Source organism: Filicampus tigris, chromosome 5 (assembly GCF_054856515.1).
Source record: "Filicampus tigris isolate MCC_2025a chromosome 5, RoL_Ftig_1.0, whole genome shotgun sequence".
NCBI lineage: Eukaryota > Metazoa > Chordata > Actinopteri > Syngnathiformes > Syngnathidae > Filicampus > Filicampus tigris.
This window is the reverse complement of record NC_141221.1, coordinates 15,682,758-15,700,890: the sequence shown is the minus strand read 5'-3', so window position 1 is coordinate 15,700,890 and position 18,133 is coordinate 15,682,758. Positions and strand designations below refer to the sequence as shown.

At 41.8% G+C, this 18,133-nt stretch overlaps 1 protein-coding gene across 2 annotated transcripts in view; it reads left to right on the top strand.

The window, feature by feature from the left end:
* The window catches only part of adamts3 (ADAM metallopeptidase with thrombospondin type 1 motif, 3), a 116,264-nt gene that overhangs the window by 34,570 nt on the left and 63,561 nt on the right, over positions 1 to 18,133 (top strand). For both annotated transcript variants that reach the window (XM_086030508.1, XM_086030507.1), the window contains exon 5: positions 10,581 to 10,777. In XM_086030508.1, coding sequence (XP_085886634.1) covers positions 10,581 to 10,777 — 197 coding nt within the window. The remainder of the gene's footprint in view (positions 1 to 10,580; positions 10,778 to 18,133) is intronic.

Sequence of the window (18,133 nt, the reverse complement as noted above, 5' to 3'; positions counted from 1 at the left end):
ATACAATATGATACGGGGATTGATTTGGGGCATATATGCTCTGCTGGAAATAAATAAAGAAATAATACTGGTCCACAGACCGGAGGTTTACTACAGAAATACGGTACTGTACGATATGGTAAAATGATATGTATCGTATTCTGCCATATCGTATTGTACCAGATCATCTTGTTACCAGAGCTGGGCATGAGCTGGAATGCAAGGACGGAAGCGCTTTGAAAGGACGAGGACGGACGGGGTCGGATGATGCTAATTTTTATATATAATGATGGAGGGACGAGGACGGCCCGGCAATAAAGGGTAAAGTGCCCAGCTCTGATTCTTACCAATATATATCGACTCAAACTATACCATATCTACATTCTGATAAAGTATCGTATCTATTTTATGCTATATGACATGACACTAAATGCGATATTACAGATATGCTGCGTAGGCAGAACGCTTTTAATGCTAGTCCCCGTGTTTCAGTAAAAGTTCATTTATGCATGAGAAAACCAAATTTTTGGTGCCCACCTTACTGTTTCCATCAGGCAATGGTGTATGATTTGCAGCTTTTGCACCAGATGAGACAAGCAGGAACAGAGACATCCTCACTGGGGGGAAATATGCTCCGTTTACAAGCATCCTCAGAGGCTTGGTTCTTCCTTTTTTTTTCTTTTAAGGTCGTGACATTTGTGAATTTGATCCGTTGTGTTGCAGAAGGCCCCAGAGTGGAAAACAGTTTGCCGCTCGGCTTTTTTCTGCCCACGACATTGGGCTGTTTGTTTGAGAGAAACGGATGCGGGTCACTAAAGTGGATTGAACTCCCCGAAAAGGAAATACAGCTAGCGTTTTCTTCACCCCCTCCAAAAAATGCAGTTCGCACCCTGTCCATGAATGAGTCCTAAGTTTGGCCGCGTGTTGTGTAGCCGACTCACAGCAACAAGGCCCGGCGTTGTCCTGCTTCGCTGCTCTCTAGCGGGCCCAAAATACCCGAGGCAACTTGGATATCGATGAAACAAAAGAGAGACGCTAAGAGCTTTAGGGATAACAGGAAGCTGTTGAATGATCAGAAATGGACAATTAGAAAGAAAATCTGTTAACAGTTTTTTGTTGGTGTTTTGATATAATACCTGGGGGCATCGAGTTAAACATTGCGTAGATACAGTCGCGCCATTTGTTGAGGGTGGAGCATTTCGTTTTCCCCTCACCCGCAGCTTTGTAATCATGTGGATTTTAAAACCTGATACACATACTAACCACTAACATGTCATAGATTATTACAGGCAATCGAAAGGGATAGCTACATTTTAGGGTTACGGTGTGGGTTAGGGTTCGGGGTTAGGTTTAATAGGGTTGGATTGTTGTCCGTATGTTATTAATTAAAAAGTGGGCAAATAACCTTATATCATCTGCCATCTGGTTGAATCGCCCAGTAAGAGGCAACTAAATCACATTTACTGATGAATTAATCTCACATAATTTCAGTGTCTGACAAGAAAATGTCACATTTTAGTGAATCAGTGCTCTCTAAAATGGTTGTTATTGCACAATGGGCGTCATGAGCTGCTTCGTTGTTTAACGCAGATCCACCACCAAATTCATTTAAGCTCATCCAGGGTGTATCCCGTATCTCATCTGGGATAGGCTCCAGCTCACAATTGAACCTAATGAGCAGAAGTGGAAAAACAAATGAATGAAAAATAATACATTTGATTTGTACAGTGCTTTTTAAAGACAGTTTTCAGAAAAATAATTGGTGTATCATATCAAATCGTACTTTTCATGCATCTTACCGTATCACATCATCATCACCATCAAAATGGATCATATCTCACATCGAAGTTGGAGTGCAACATGTCACAGTTGGAGTGAATTATATCATAATTACACCTCATCCTAACTGGACAATAAATTGTTTAGCATCCTAATTCATGTGAATGGTATCTATCGCATTATAATTGTAGTGAATCATATCACATTATTGGAGTGTATCCTATCGTTTCTCATCGTAATCGGAGTGCATTGCATCATATCATATTGTAATTAGACTGAACTGTAATTGGAGCAAATCGTATCGCATTTTACTTGAAATGAATCGTTTTGCATTGTAATTGATGTAAACACACCGCAATAGCCGCATACAGAAAACAAAACTAGCTTTAGCGCTTTATTAGTGCACTACATTCGTTAGCACGCTTCTTAAGTGCTTGTAGTGTCGTGAAGTAATGGATTCAATCTGTTGTCATTATACTGTACTCTGTGCATGTACGAATATAAAAATAAGCTCATTAACCAGTTAATAGCTTTGGATTCCCATTAGCATTAGCAAAGTAGCCCTCCAGACTGCTGTGTCAAGGTGCAGCATGTTTTATTCCCTGTTAATGCATCCATAAGTGTTTTTACAGGCGCAATTAAGTTAATAGTAAAAAATGTTCCTTGAAAGTCTCTTGGGTTTATTTATTCTTGATTTTCTTTTTCTGGCGAATCAGCTAATATGCTGAACTCATTAGCGATCCAGGAACGCGTGGCCCTGTGGGAGTTTGAGTGTTGGCTTCAATTTTGAGGCTTGTTTAGTGTATTCTGGGCCAGCGCAGATTAAAATTCCACCATAAAGCTAGTGTGGAGTTTTCGCCACATGAAATGCCCGGTCAAGCATCTTTTCTGTTTTTGTGGTAGCGCGGCGCTTAATTAGACCCTTGTTGATGTTGTCGTCACTGCCGCTGCCGCCGCTGTTCGTCTTCAGCCCGGTAATAGGGGGAAGCGACACGCTTATGTTCGTAAAAATCGTGTGCAATTATCCTAGGCTTCATCTTGGTGGAGGACACAAAATCACCGTAATTGTAACTGTTTAATCAAGCTTTTATGTCACTGCAAAGGAACGACAAAGGCTGATGGTAATTGTGTGTGCCACTCAGTGTACGGGTTGATTTTTGCTATTGTGTACTTGCAGGATCGATGAACTCGTCAAAGGGACCATATGGTGGGTTAATTCTGATTTCCTGACTCCTGGGAAGTCGGAGATCCACAACTTGGTGCTGATGAGGGTCTGAACTTAAAAAGTGATGGTAGAAAGAACAGTGAACTCCCTCATAATTGTGGTTCGCTATACACCCGTTCACTTAGTTGCGATACAGACAAAAATGTATATTCTGATACGGGTAATTTTATATCCCGATGAAGTAGTTTTGAAATTAATTGAAGTGAATGAAAAAAAAATCCCAATAACCGCAAGCGCATTACTTAGCGGAGGAAAAGAAACGGCAGCATTCACTCAACATTGAAAAAGAGAAATCTAACGATAAACAGACTACGGGTGGACATGATCTTTATTAAGCCTGGTGCAAGCATCTCTTCATGTCTTTTGAAATTGTTTATTGTACACAATGTCCATAAACAAAATAAAAAGATGTCCATGCTAAAAACGTATATATACCGTATCGAATTTATGATATATCGCACAACTATTGTGGAACCAATCGATTCATGTTTATTGCGCTTTTTCCGTAACGCCCTCAAATTCCACAAGATGGTGCCAAAGCCCTGGCTCATAGGAAAGTAGTCATTGGAATGAATTGTATTGTATTGTACCTGGGGAGAATCATCTTGTGTCGTACTGGAATCGGAATGCATCACATTGGAATTGGTCCGTATCGTATCGTTATTGAGTGTATCCTGTCGTTTCACGTTGCAATAGGAGTGTATCGTAATTGGAGGGTATCGCATCACATTGGAATTGGAGTGTATCGTGTTGTAGATAAATGTAATTGCAGTGTTTTGCATTAGAACTGGAGAATGTACTGTATCGTAATTGGAATCTATGAGATCGTATTACTTTGCATTTGGCAATCATCGTAATTGAAGTGTACTGTATTGTATCGCATGGTAATCATAGTGCATCTTATTTCATCATAATTAGAGTGCATCATATTGCATCACGATTGAAGCGTATCACATTGTAATTAGAGTACATTTTATCGTAATTGGAGTGTATCGTATTTCAACTGGAGAGTATCGTTCCATAAATGGAAATAAATTGTACATTTTCAAACCATATCGCCGCTCATCATAAACATTTGTGAATCGTATCGTAATCGAAGAGTACACTATTGTAATTGGAGTGAATCGTACCAGCATCGGCATTAGCGTGAGTTATATCGAACCGTAATCGGAGCTTATTGTATTTTACCGTATCACGTCAAATCATATCATAATTGGAGCTTGTCATAATTGGAGTACTTTATTGTGTATGTATTGTATCAGACCTGGAGAGTATCTTATCAAGACTGGCTAATATGCCGCTGAAGTAGCCTTATACATAGCGTGATCACTGGAAACCTTCATATCTCATCAGGCTCTTGTTAGTGTTTGGTCAAATCGAGTGGGTAAAGAAAATGTCCTGCTGATTGAGAGGACGAACTTGCTGCTGTCTGACTTCAGGAAAACTTTTTTCTTCTTTAGCTTGTCTTGGGCCCACTTCGTCAGATGAAAACAAGTTAAGACTGTGAATGCACTTCATTATCATTTTATACCCATGTATATTTATAGGGCAATACCGCAGATATAAAAGGAACACTTAAAAGGATTTATGCTCTTATTCTGAGTGTTTAGAGAAGCCTTGTAATGGCCTGGATGCTGTGAATCCCTTTGGATCCTTGCTTACATTGTGAACTGACTAACAACAAAATGCTAAGGTTGCTAATGATCACAAATGGAAAAAATAGACTTTCTTTCTGTTTTTTCCGATCAGATGGAGATTTGTTGAACAACAGGAGCTATCTCTTAATTATGGCCACGGATGGAAACACGGCGCTTCTCCTAATCTGTTGTGTCATCGTCATTGTCGCTGCTGTCGCTGATTTTTCCGCTTCATCAGACCTCAAGGTGTCAAGCATGCGATTGACTTTAGCTTTTATTTACATTGTGTCGTTATCCGCAAAGGTTGAAAAAAGTAACAAGCTAATGCGTAACAGAGTATTCGTACTTTGTTACTTCCCACCACTTTTAATTATTAACAATTACAGCTAACATGTTTTTTTTTTTAATGCATTTCTATACAATGTCTGAGGGAAAGGGGCATGAATAAATGAGCATTTGACGCCGACAGACACAGTAGATTTCCACTCCACTCGTGCCCGTCGCCGACTTCGCTGCCATTTTTAGCCTGCGGCAGCGCTGGCTGGCCTTGTCGCCACCTCGCCCGGTGGTGCCACGTGTGAGCCCCCCAGGCCCAACCACCTCTTACCCTCCTCATCTGCTGCACGGTGGGGGTCTCCAGGGACTGGGCCGTGGACCCCGAGCACACTAGTGGTCTTAAAGCGGCGCTACTGAGGGGAAGTCCTGTGCCTTTGAAGTAGCCTGTTTACTCTTGAGGGTGGTGGTGGTGGGGAGGTGTGTTTTGGGGGGTGGTGGGGGGGGGTATGCACAAGAATGCCAGTGTCACGGCAGGAGTGGCGGAGGGCAGGAATGCGGCCCACAATCCCCAGCCTGTAGGAGCCGGGCCTGCGGACGACGTGGCGGCCATTTCTTCCCTGTTTATTTTAGCTCGCCTCGACCGCTCAATCAACAACACTGTCTGCGGAGTGGAGCATCTCTAGAAAACAGAAAAAGAAAAGAAAAATGGCCTCTGCTCGGATATAAGCCGCATATCGATCTCATGACAAAGTCACAAATTATTTCTCTTAAAGACCGCCGTAAATCCGTAATGGCGGGCCTCCCGAACGAGTCCTTGAGAGCTAGAATTGGCGTGTACCCATTGTATTGTAATTAGAGTAATTACCTATTTTTAAAAAAGAGTTTCATAATTGGACTGTAGCTAATTGTGTTGTAATCAGAGTGAAGCGTATTGTAGTTAGTGTATCGTTTAAGATTTGGAGCGTCCGTCATCTTTTTGTATTGCATCGTTGTTGGAATGTATGATACTGCGACATTGTAATTGTTGTCAATTGTTTCACATCTTTATTGGAATGGATTGAATCGTAATTGGAGTATATCGTATCATTGCGCAATGCAATTGGAGAGTATTATGCCGTTATTAAAGTATGTTGTATTGTATCGTATCACAATCGGAGTGGATCGTATTGTATCGTAATTGGAGTGCATTTCACCTCAACGCATCCTTATTGTATCATGTTGTAATTGGAGTGTACTGTATCATAATGTATTTTTTGGGAGTAAATTGCATCACATCATAATTGGAATGTATCATACAGCGTATCGTATCATAATCAGAATATATCGTAATAGCATCGTCATCTGAGTAAATCGTAAAGTATCGTAATTGGAGTGTATCATATCGAATCATAATTGTATCAATGCAACACAATAAATACAATTTTATTTGTTTATCACATTTCACAACAGCCGCAGCTGTAACAAACCACCTGTTATGCAACAACAAAATAGCCATAATACAACAAGTGAATTCAATAAATGAACACAAAACACTATATCCAATAGACACCAGAAAACAGCCGAATATTTTTCCAGTCTCATGACGAATCAAAAGAGCAAGAATAGAAATGTGTCTTTAGTGTACAATTGGAATGAATTGCATCCTATTGAGTATTATCTCCTATTGTGATTGGAGTGTAAAGTATAGTAATCAAAGTGAATCGTATCACATCAAAATTGAAGCGGAACGTTTCATTTAGGCTGAATTGTATTGTATCATAATCGGAGTGTGTCGTATCACAATTGCAATGGATCACATACCGTAGCATTCCATCGCAATCGAAGAGAAAACGGTGGGTTTTATGGTGTGAAAAGTAAAGCAGAGTTAGTGGACCGCTAAGTACGTGCGATCACTTCCATCACATGAATGAGTATGATCGGTTTCACAGTGCACTACCAGCCAGACCAAATACTGTCAGCTCCAATAATACACTTCATTTTCATATCAAACGCAGCCAGAGATGCACACTCTGAAGCCAAATCTGATTTTTCCCTCTTATGTAACCACACGGTCTCATCCGTGTGTGGCGCCAATAACTATACTGGAGATCGTTTGCTCATGTCTGAGAAACACACGCACACACACGCGTGCTCGCATTGTGTGTATTTAGAACTGTGACGATGAATATATAACGCTTCTACTTATTTTCATAAGGGTGGGAACAAAATACGTATTGTCACTTATTAGCTAAATTGTACGGAGCAGCCACGTCAGAGACGTGTCCGGTGCATCCGGAAAGTATTTTTCCAGAATCCGCCATCCTGACAACATGAAAAAAATGTGACAGTGCCATTTGAAGATCTCTGTCTCCATAGACAGAAGTGTTTGTTTTAGGATCATAGTTTGGAGTGTACGCTCTACACAGTGTCCCCAAAGTCCCCACTATAAATGTCCTTTTTTTTCTATTTCGTTGAAGGTCTCGCCCAAACAGATGTGAGGCCACCAGCATTTGACAGCTTTGGCTTTGTACTTTTGTAAGCGTATAATTTCCTTGCCCGTGGCTTGCCAATTGACATTGGAGCAGTGTTACAAAATTGCCACCTGGCAAGAAGTTTTTCTTTCCCCGACTGCACTTCGGCGGCAGTTTGAGAATTATTATGACCGACACACTGCCTCAATGGCTAGTGCAATTTTATACTAACCGCTGATAAAAACACCGAACACCAAGAGCAGGTGTTTGCGGAGCATCAACAAAACTTGATTCAGCCAATGCTTCAAAAGAGTGATAAAGCTTTACACATTGCCACTTTAGGTTGTTCGAGTGGAAAGTTATGATGGCCAACAACCTGAAATCGGAATGGGCAACGCTTTATCTGTCTTTGAAGCATCCACTGAATTGAGCTTAGTTGATGCAAAATTGCAGTGCAGCCTCCTGAACTGACTTTCCCCGCATTCACGTGAATGTCTGCTCTTCAGGTTGGTTGTGTACGTCCGTGGTGGTTGCGCTGCGTGGTTTGCAAAGAAGAGGTTTTTTCTTTAGGGACAGACCGATTATCGGCCGGGCCGATTATCGGCTCAGATTTTCAGCATTTTGATGAACATCGGCATCGCCCTTTTTAAAAAAAAAATCTTCTGGCTAATAAAAAATCTATTTAAAACTGTTAACTTCAAGGACGTATTTATTTAAATTTTCAGTTAGCTTTATAAAAGATTCTACTGACTCTGGGAGCACTCTGCACTTTTAGTTTTGTGTGAATTTTTAAGTGAATTTCTGTCATTTTGAAATTTTGGAGGACTTTATTTACTGTACAAAACTATATGGAGCTATTGTTAAAGTTTTCATTTGACTTTTGAAGACATGCTTATGACCCTGGGAGCTCCCGTTTTCTTAGGATTTTACAACAAAGATGTTTATTGGCAAACATTAATAATAATTCAAAAATCAACATCATGCAAATCTGAAAAAATCTTCAATAGACATTGGCTTAGACGTTTCAACAAAGTTAAGAGTTTTATTGTTTTGTTTTGTTTTTTTTTAGATTTTGACACTAATATTTTCCTTGTTGCTGAAAATATCGTCTCCAAATATCGGCTATTAGCCTCCTTGACTACTAATAATCAATATCGGTATTGGCCCTGAAAAAAAAATATCAGTCAATCTTTTTTTTCAAGAAACTTGCCATGAATGGTGTAAATTGTATGACGTGTTTCAGCTTTGAGAATTGCAGTCGGGGACCGAAAAACACACTGCTGGGCAGTCCCGTAGTACTGGCGGAAGGTCCGGCAGTCCGCCGCTGACGGACTGCCGACTGATGAGCCAATGGAAGTGATTTTCAGCCGAACGGTCACTAAACCAAAACGCAAAGGTGACCTTCGTCCACCCTACAGAAATTTCTGCGCGACTGCGCGAGGGCCGCTGTGGTCGGCACCAACTTCCAGAAGCTGGAGGAACATGTCCCTGTTGGGTTACCCGAACTACAAAAAGCAGTTTGGGGAGGAGAAGGGGAGGAGCAGCAATAATAGTATACATTTGTGTACTTTTTGTGTGTAAAGTGGTCCAAACTGTTGAATAAAAGTGTGTGTTAATTGTTCACAGCTTTTTAATGATGGTTCTAAAGTAGCGGTGACGAAATGTAATTTAGCAATGACGGACTGATGATGATGGGCTGGCGGGCCGGCCTCTGGCGAATGACAGACTGGCGAAATTTACTGACCCACCCACCACTAGAAAAAACCCGTCTTGCCAGGTGGCCATTTTGTCTACTGCGTCAACTGGCGAACCATATTCTTCCAAAACCTACAAATCCAAAGCTGTGTGACGCCGATGGACTCACGTCTGTCTGAATGATGCCTCAAGCGAAATAGAACGAAAGGAAGTGCATCGTGGCTTGTTTGGATGGCGTCTTTATTATTCTGCATGGTTGCAGTCCTTCACTCTGGTGAATGAATGAGCCGAGTGCCGTCCGTAATTTGTCTAAACACACGTTTACTCAGAAAAGGGCCCGAGGCAAGCACGGCATGAAGCGAAATAATAAGGCCCTGAAAGATGGAAGGCTCCACTGTGAGGGATAAAAAATGCAGTGGTCCATGTGGTTTTAATCAAAAAACAACTAATAAATGTTCCCCACCCACACGAAGACAAGCTAGTGGTTATTAGAACCGTCGAGGACGGAGCGCAGATAGCTCCCCGCCACCGGCCGGCAGGAGCCGACACACATCAGGAAGGTTCACACTAACTGTGGGTGATGTCACTTAGATCTTGTCAAATCCGCCCAGAGAAGAAGGGTCGCTACACCCGAGCCTGAGGATGAAATCAGGAGGCGGAATATGGTGTGTCAGAGGAACTCAAAGGGAACAGACCGACGCTCTCCTGTCCTTCCAACACCCTCGGACTAAAGCCGGTTCGCCCCAAAGACAAAATCCCGAGAAGCAAACTCAGCAAAGTTGTTTATGAAGTGCAGTATATACCGTAGTTAGGCAATCGATGATCTCTACATTGGAGAGCCCAAGCAACCTCGACACAAATGCGCGGCACAGCTTCTTCGATTCAGCAGTTTCTTTGCATCTCAAAAAGAAGCCCTTTGAGGACACCAATGTGAAAATTGTGGATTGGATGGACTGCTGGTTTCAAAGAGCTGCCAAAGAAGCCGCAACCTACTGAATAACAAATTAGGACCCAGCCCGTGTCCGCACACAGCCAATCTAGTTCTTTTTCATTGTTCAAAAGTTTCCCGTAATTGTTGAAAGAAATGGGTGTGTGCCACCAGTGGCAGCTGGCCAATAGAGGGTGCTCTAGCACCGCCCCACCACAAATACTGGACACCACGTGACCAAAAATCCAATAATAATATTTCAAAATATATCTATTTTTAGATGCGCATGCGTTAGTGACACACTTTCTGTTTTGGGCCGACATATCTTTACCCATTGACTCTCGTTAAGAGTTTAGCTCCGCTTGGAGGCAATAGATAGGACCAAGGTGGGGCGCAGCAGTTTAGTGCCCCAAGATGGCCGTTAATCAGCGACAGTAAGATGTGACGTCCATGGTGGGAGGGTCGTTTTACGTAAACAAAAAGGCCAACTAGTTGAGACAAGTGGACCATGCAGGAAATATGAAGGGATTCAGTGAAATCGACTTTCTATCAGATTAACAGAACCTCTTCGGATGGATGACTAAAAATCTATATATTTTTTTTTTTTCCAGAAGCAAAGTTGCCAGATGTTCCCGAGACTCTGGATACAGTTGCGAGGCAGATCAATGAGACTGTCCAACGGCGCCGACGCCGCGACGCCGGCGAGAACGACTACAACATCGAAGTCCTGCTGGGAGTGGACGACTCGGTGGTTCGATTCCACGGGAAGGAACACGTGCAGAATTATCTCCTCACGCTCATGAATATTGTAAGTTCACATTTCGACATTTCCTGACAAAGTATCCAAATGAGTCAATCGTGGCTGATATTGAAATGATGACATTGCACCGCGCGGATTGTGCGCCTCAGCAGACTCGAGTGTACTGAGCCACGCTTGATATAAGGATACACACACACACGCGCGCACGCCTTCACGCAGCGGGGGGTGTTTAGTGTGCGAAGGCATGCTGTGAAGACACACGTTTTTCTTTGCAGCGCTCAGCAGGAAGTGGCCGTGCCGAGCTGCCGCCGTCCTGTCTGCTTGCAGAGATTAGCTGCTGTTACCGTCCTAATGCATATAGGCTGGCAAGGCTCATCCCCTTTTGCCTGGAAGAAGTGCAAAGATTAGACAGTGAGACAGATTTCAACCTTTTCAACAAATCATGCTGGGAACTTATTTAGAAGGAAATGTCTTCTTTATTTTTCTACCCCATTAAGGGCGGGAGCGCATAACCGCGTTTCTCCCACTAGAGCCCGTAGCGCTGTTGCGTCTTTCTACCTTTAAAGCCAGGGAGAGCGGATACGTCGGTGTCTTTTTTAAATCCAAATCTCCGTCTCTTAGCCAATTTAATGCATCAGAATATACACGTGAGGGTTTCGCGAGACCGCGGAGGATGTGGCGGAATTTTTTCGAGCCGTAGGCTAATGGCGGACGCCGTCGATCGCCGGGAGCCCTGAAATAAGTAACGGCAGTGAAATATAGACAACACGCCTGTGGACTTTGAGCCAGTGAAGCCAGTCGAACGTCATATGATATGGTTTGTAGACAATGACGATATTGACGTCTTTGTAACAGAATAGAGGATGGTAATTACCACTCGATTTTAAAAAAAAATTAAATTAGTGCTTCTCTTGCACTGACACGTGATTTTTACATCTTCGATTGAAAGCCACATGTCAAAGATCTCTAATTCTTTTGGAATTATGTTTCTGTCTGCTACAGGGGCTGACATTAATTATTTTGTAAGTGTTGAATTTCTGGGAAAACTTCAGTACATTCACAAGTAGGACACCGAAGAACAACAAAATGGCCGACTTCCTATTCATTTTGGGCATGTGTCCTTGAGACTTTTTCATGCATCCTGTTTTGATACACTTTTACACCACCAAATTTCACGTTGACGGATGATACTGCTTCAGGGGCTAATTTTATATTGACTTTGGCAAATTCACATGTAGGACTTTACTGAAGAACAACAAAATGGCCGACTTCTTGTTCAATTCCGGCTATGTTATGATTGACATCTCCACCCAATTTCAAGTTGGTCAGTGAAACTGATGCTGGGGGCTAGTTTTGTCTTACTTTCAACGGTGGAATCATTTGGGCAAATTCCACTTTAAAGTCCAGTAAATTACATCAAAATTGCTAATTCAAACCGAAATGACTGACTTCCAGTTTAATTTCCGGCATGGGTCCTTAAGCCTTTTTTATGCGCCCTGTTTTGAGAAACACGTCTAACCAATTTCATATCAGTTGGCGAAACCGGAGTCAAACGGCAATTTTCTTGAACTTTCCAGGCACTCCTTGAGTAAGTTCTGCTGAGTTTTCACCAGGGCACTTACCGTACGTTCATGCGCTTGCGTTGACTCATTTCATGTAATTGTGCCTTTTGTGTCTCGAGGAAGCCTGTAATTGCATTTCATGCGTCAACTCGTCAGGAGAAAGCTTGACTGGAGGCGGGTGTCCAACGTCAATATATTGTTCCCTTAATGAGGTAACCCTTATTGAGGTATTCTCATGGAGATGGCAGAATGCTTTGGCCCCAGAATTTGGACGCTTGTTCCCCAGCAACAAATCTGCTGATGATGACGGTAGACTTAACCAAGCCCCTCACCTTTCCTTGAGGGTCCCGAGATAATGATTGCGCGCACACATACGCGCACACATGTTGTTGATGACGGGCCATGTGGGAGGGAAATGACTCTTGGGAAGTGACAGTTAGCAGCTGATTTCATCCACTTGATGCTTTCATAAATGATCAGGAGGAAAAGCGAGTGACTGATCAACCCCCCCAAAGTCAGCTTTGCTTAGCAACATGAATTTTGATCGGCGTGTCCATCATTAGGAGACCAAAGTCTCCAGAAGCCGCAATTTGTACTGCTTTAGAATCAGCTGTGAGTAAACTGTGCAATGTTAGAGGTATCCAAATTAAAAATGGAATGAATTGAATGTTGGAATTAAAAAAAAAGAACATTTTTGTATGGATTTTTTTTTTACTGTATATATATGCATATGTGTGTGTGTGTGTATCTATCTATCTATCTATCTATCTATCTATCTATCTATCTATCTATCTATCTATCTATCTATCTATCTATCTATCTATCTATCTATATATATAAATTAGTGCTGTCAATTGATCACATTTTTTCATAGTTAACTCGTAGTTAATCGCACTTTTTATTTATCATAAAATAATTCCTTGATTTTTCTTTCCCATTATTTTTCTTGAATTTTAGTACCCTTACAACGAATAAGAGGATTGATTTTCTTATGCAAATACTTTATTAAAGTGAAGTCAAACCAAACATATTATTTTTCAAGAATATGCTCTATGCAAGACCAGTAGTTGAAACAAGGCATTCAGATAAATATTGCGTTTTTGGAATAAGAGTTAATCCACCTCTTTTTAGCCATCACCGGGGGCGGCCATTTTGACACGTCTGTCGACTGAAAATGACATGACAGTTGCTCAGGGCTCAGGTAACGACCATTCACAGCTCACCTGTTTTCTGAAACTGAGCCATGATTGGTCGTTATGTGAGCCCTCGGGGCATCTGTGATGTCATTTTCAGTTGACAGAAGTGATAAAATGGGAGACCCCTGAGATGGCTAGATTTTGCTGCTTGATTCATATTCCACAAACACAATATTAATCATATTGCCTTGTTTCAACTAGGGAGCCTGCATAGAACATATTCTTGAAAAAAAACCAAAAAAAAACGTTTGGGTTGACTTCCACTTTTCCTTCCCCAATTGAAAAAACAAGCATTGGATTCAACTTACACAAACCGCCCCTCAGCCCTTTCAAACATACCCCCACGCACACCCTCACACACACGCATCCGCGCACGCACACACACACACACACAATCATTTACATTGGTGTTGTTCTGGCAGATATATTTATTTCTTCTTGAGGGCGACTTGTTACCCAAGCGCCGCTTGGATTTAGAACTACTTCTGTTTTCCGAGTGGTCCCTGAAGTGCACACGAATGTGATTGGCTCATGAGTGTTATGCTCTGTTCTACTATGAGAGTGAGACGCAATACAGTTATCAGCACGTCGTATGTTCCTCGTTTATTATCACAAAACAAGACAGCCCTCTTCTCTACTCATCCTCAGTCGCTGTGGCAAACCAATTTATTCACATTTCAGTGATTTAAAGCTGCCCTCTTGTTTCGAAATGCTTCTTTATACTCCCGCGGGCGACACGTGTCCGCTCTGCTGCTCACTGTGCACTTCTGAGTGGGATTATGCATCGGCGGTCATCCTGCGCATGGGTTAAATGCGACCAATCACGGCTCGGCTTCAGTAAACAGGTCAGTCGTGATTGGTCGTTACCTGAGACCTGAGCAGTTGTGATGTCATTTTCAGTCGACAGAAGTGACAAAATGGCCGCCCCCGAGATGGCTAAAAACGGGTGGATTAACTCTTATTCCACAAACGTAATATTGATCAGATTGCATTGTTTCAACTAGTGGGCTTGCATAGAACATATGCTTGAATAAAGATTCATTCATTCATTCATCATCATCATCATCATCACCCGAAAGATATTTTATCCAATACTAAATTATGCAGCGCAAATGCAGTATGTCGAAGCGCATACGATTCCACTATTTACTTGCTTTTGCTCATCTACTCTCTGCTTTGCCTTTGCACCCATCAACGAGCCCCTCGTTCCCGCACTCCTCCGCTGCTCTTGTCTTATCGCCATCCATCCTCCCTCCGCCTCCATTTGATCTCCTTCACTTTGCCACCTCTTCACCCAATGACTGTGGTATTTGGTTACACATTAATGTATTCACACGTATGTGTAATATGCATGGTACATTGTAATCTACTGCATGTGTCTTTTTGCACGCTTCTTATTCAGGCAAAAAATCAGAACGAAGCCCTCTTTTTTGTATACCTATGCGTTGTCTGTATTATTTATAGGACGTGCACAGATGGCATTTACACAAAACTATTTCTCGCGGTACAATCTATTTCCATTAAGGACCCATTCAGAGGACAAATTAGCAAAGGCTTGCCGTCAAGCTGTCATGCAGCTTAACCTTTCCAAGAAAAGAAATACAAGGTCCGCCAGTATATCTGGGGGGGATCCAATTGTATTGAACCGCCTTCCTTTACGAAGACAACTCGAGTGTCGCTTGATGAAGCGAAGACCTTCCAGACATGCAACTTTATCTACATCTCCACTCAAAAAAAAAAAAAAAAAAAAAACTAACTATATAAACAAACAAATGAGTAAATAAATACATGATTAAATGAAAAAAGGTGACAACTGACATACCGTATTTTCCGGACTATAAACCGCGACATTTTTCCTAGCTTTTGAGCCATGTGATTTATAGTCCGGTGCGGCTATTCTGTGGATTTTTCTTCCACCGCTCGCGGCGCTCTAACCGGAATTACTGTACAATTCAATACAATACATTTGCCCAGCCATTAACTGGATGTGACTGCAGGTGGAGGAGTTCAACAGGTGAGGGCGTTATGCACTAGGTTATTGCAATAGGTGCTATAAAACACATTTTTTGATTTTATGTTTTCCTAGAGGCGCCTGAAGTGCGCATGAATGCGATTGGCTGATGTTGTGTATGTTCTGTTTCGATGTGAAATGCTATTGTTGATTTAGTACAGTTGGCAGCATGTAGTTTGTGTTAGATTGGCTGACTTTATTAACATAAAACAAGACAGGTCCATATGTAGAATGTAGTCGAACAATAGATGGTGGAGTCTGGTGGACATTAGCTGACAAACTGGAGCGGCAGCGGCAGTGAAATGACGATAAGTACTGTTTATTTTCTCTTGGTTCTGTTCCGTTTTAGTCAGCAACGTTGCTGCAGTGTTAAAAGGCACTCTTAGGAAAGAATCTGCTCAGGTACATACGGGTACATTTACAGTTCATAATCGCTCTGTAAATGCAGTAAGTATAAAAGTTTTCAACATAGATAGGTGCGGTTTATACAAAGGTGCGGCTTAATATACGTTTTTTTTTTTCCCCAAAAAAATTCTAAAAAAAAAAAAAAAAAAGTGGGTGCGGCTTATATAACGGTGCGGTTTATAGCATATATATATATATATATATATATATATATATATATATATATATATATATATATATATATATATATATATATAACCTACTCTAATCCTAATCCTATACCCAAATCCTGACATAGAATCGGTATAAAAAATAAAAAAACAAGTCTACACACCCCTGTTTGAATGTAATCCTCTTTGGGCCGGAGGACACAACATTAATGATTTCCAAACACAATTTGAAATGCGGACTCATCAGACCACAACACACTTTTCCTCTATGCGTCAGTCCATCTCAGATGAGCTCAGACCCAGAGAAGCCGGTGACATTTCTGGGTGTTGTTGATATATGGCTTTCGCTTCGCATTGGTAGAGTTTTAGCTTGGATACGTAGATGTTGCGGCGGCACGGTGGTCGACTGGTTAGCATGTCCGCCTCACAGTTCAGAGGTCGTGGGTTCGATCCTGGCTCCGGCCTCCCTGTGTGGAGTTTGCATGTTCTCCCCGTGCCTGCGTGGGTTTTCTCCGGGTACTCCGGTTTCCTCCCACATTCCAAAAACACGCATGGTAAGTTGATTGGATACTCTAAATTGCCCCTAGGTGTGATTGTGAGTGCGGATGTTTGTCTCTGTGTGCCCTGCGATTGGCTGGCAACCAGTTCAGGGTGTCCCCCGCCTACTGCCCAAAGACAGCTGGGATAGGCTCCAGCACGCCCCGCGACCCTTGTGAGGAGAAGCGGTACAGATAATGGATGGATGGACGTAGATGTTGCGACCAACTGTGTTAACTGGCAAAGTTTTCTGAATTGTTCACATTCTACAAAAAAAGACTTCACGCTGCTTTTTGCTTCTCTCATTTGAAGGTTACTGTCAAACTAAAAAAATAAATAAAAAAAAGTAAACATTACGTATTTCAAGCAAACAGACACAGTAGCCTCCGTGACCTGCATGCTGACATACAATAGGAAACTCCATAGGCAGACGGCTAGCAGTTAGCATGTGGCGATATTGTTACACTTTAAGCATCGGATATCTGAACATAAAAACTTTTTAACTCTATTTACTTTAGTATTTTATGGATGATGTTAGTTTTATTTTTCCTTAGAAAACACATTACAAGCGTCTTTGTTTTTGAGAAGCTGGAATGCATTAATGGCATTTCCATTCATTTCAATTGGGAAAGATGATTTGAGATGCAGTCAGTCAGTGTAGAATCAGGTGTGACCACATTAAGAAGAGAAAGGGAAGGGGAAACAAATGTTGAGAGCCAGCGCGCAGACCGGGATTCCGCTGGCGAGGCAGCATTGAAGTGCCTCATTCTTGGGCATGATTACACTATGCAGACACCATGGCGAAAAACAAAGGAATCTGACAAAAAAGTGTTGAGAGCCACTGGCAAGGGCGCCTCTTCATCTATCCACTCCCGCTGACTGTCAATCACAAATCTATCACGGCTACTGTTAGATTTGTAATTGGCTTAGTGAGTGTGTGTGGGAGGAACACAACTGTTTTCTGCCTTGCGCTGCGGTTGAACGGACGTTTTGTTGAGCGGACAACTAGTTTGATGTTTCTATGTTGCGTTGTGGGTGGAGCACTCAATCAGATTCAAAATGACATTGCGCTGTTTGTTTACGCTACACTTGTTTGGTGGAATTTTGTGAAAACGAGGGCAAATTCGGAGTCATCGAAAAACAAATGATCTAGCAAAACCTACTTGCATCTCTGAAACAGATCCTGTTTTTTATTTCCAAATGCACATACTCATCATCTCGCAATATACATCAATAATCATGCCCAAGAATGTACAATATTAAATGAACCAACTACGGACATCGCTTTCTGTAGGTGTAAAAAGCAGGATCAGAGTGGATAACATTTAATCATTTTCAAAAACTAGGCTGTGCTGGAATACAGTACTTCCTGTTTTGTTTTGTTGTTTTTTTTCAAATTGACGCCATCTTGTGGTCAAAAATGGATTTACAATCAAAATAAGGGTTATTAACTGTTCAAAAAACAATAATAGGAAAATAACAGGACCCCGAATTAGAACTTGCGATGGAGGCAGGGTTTACTG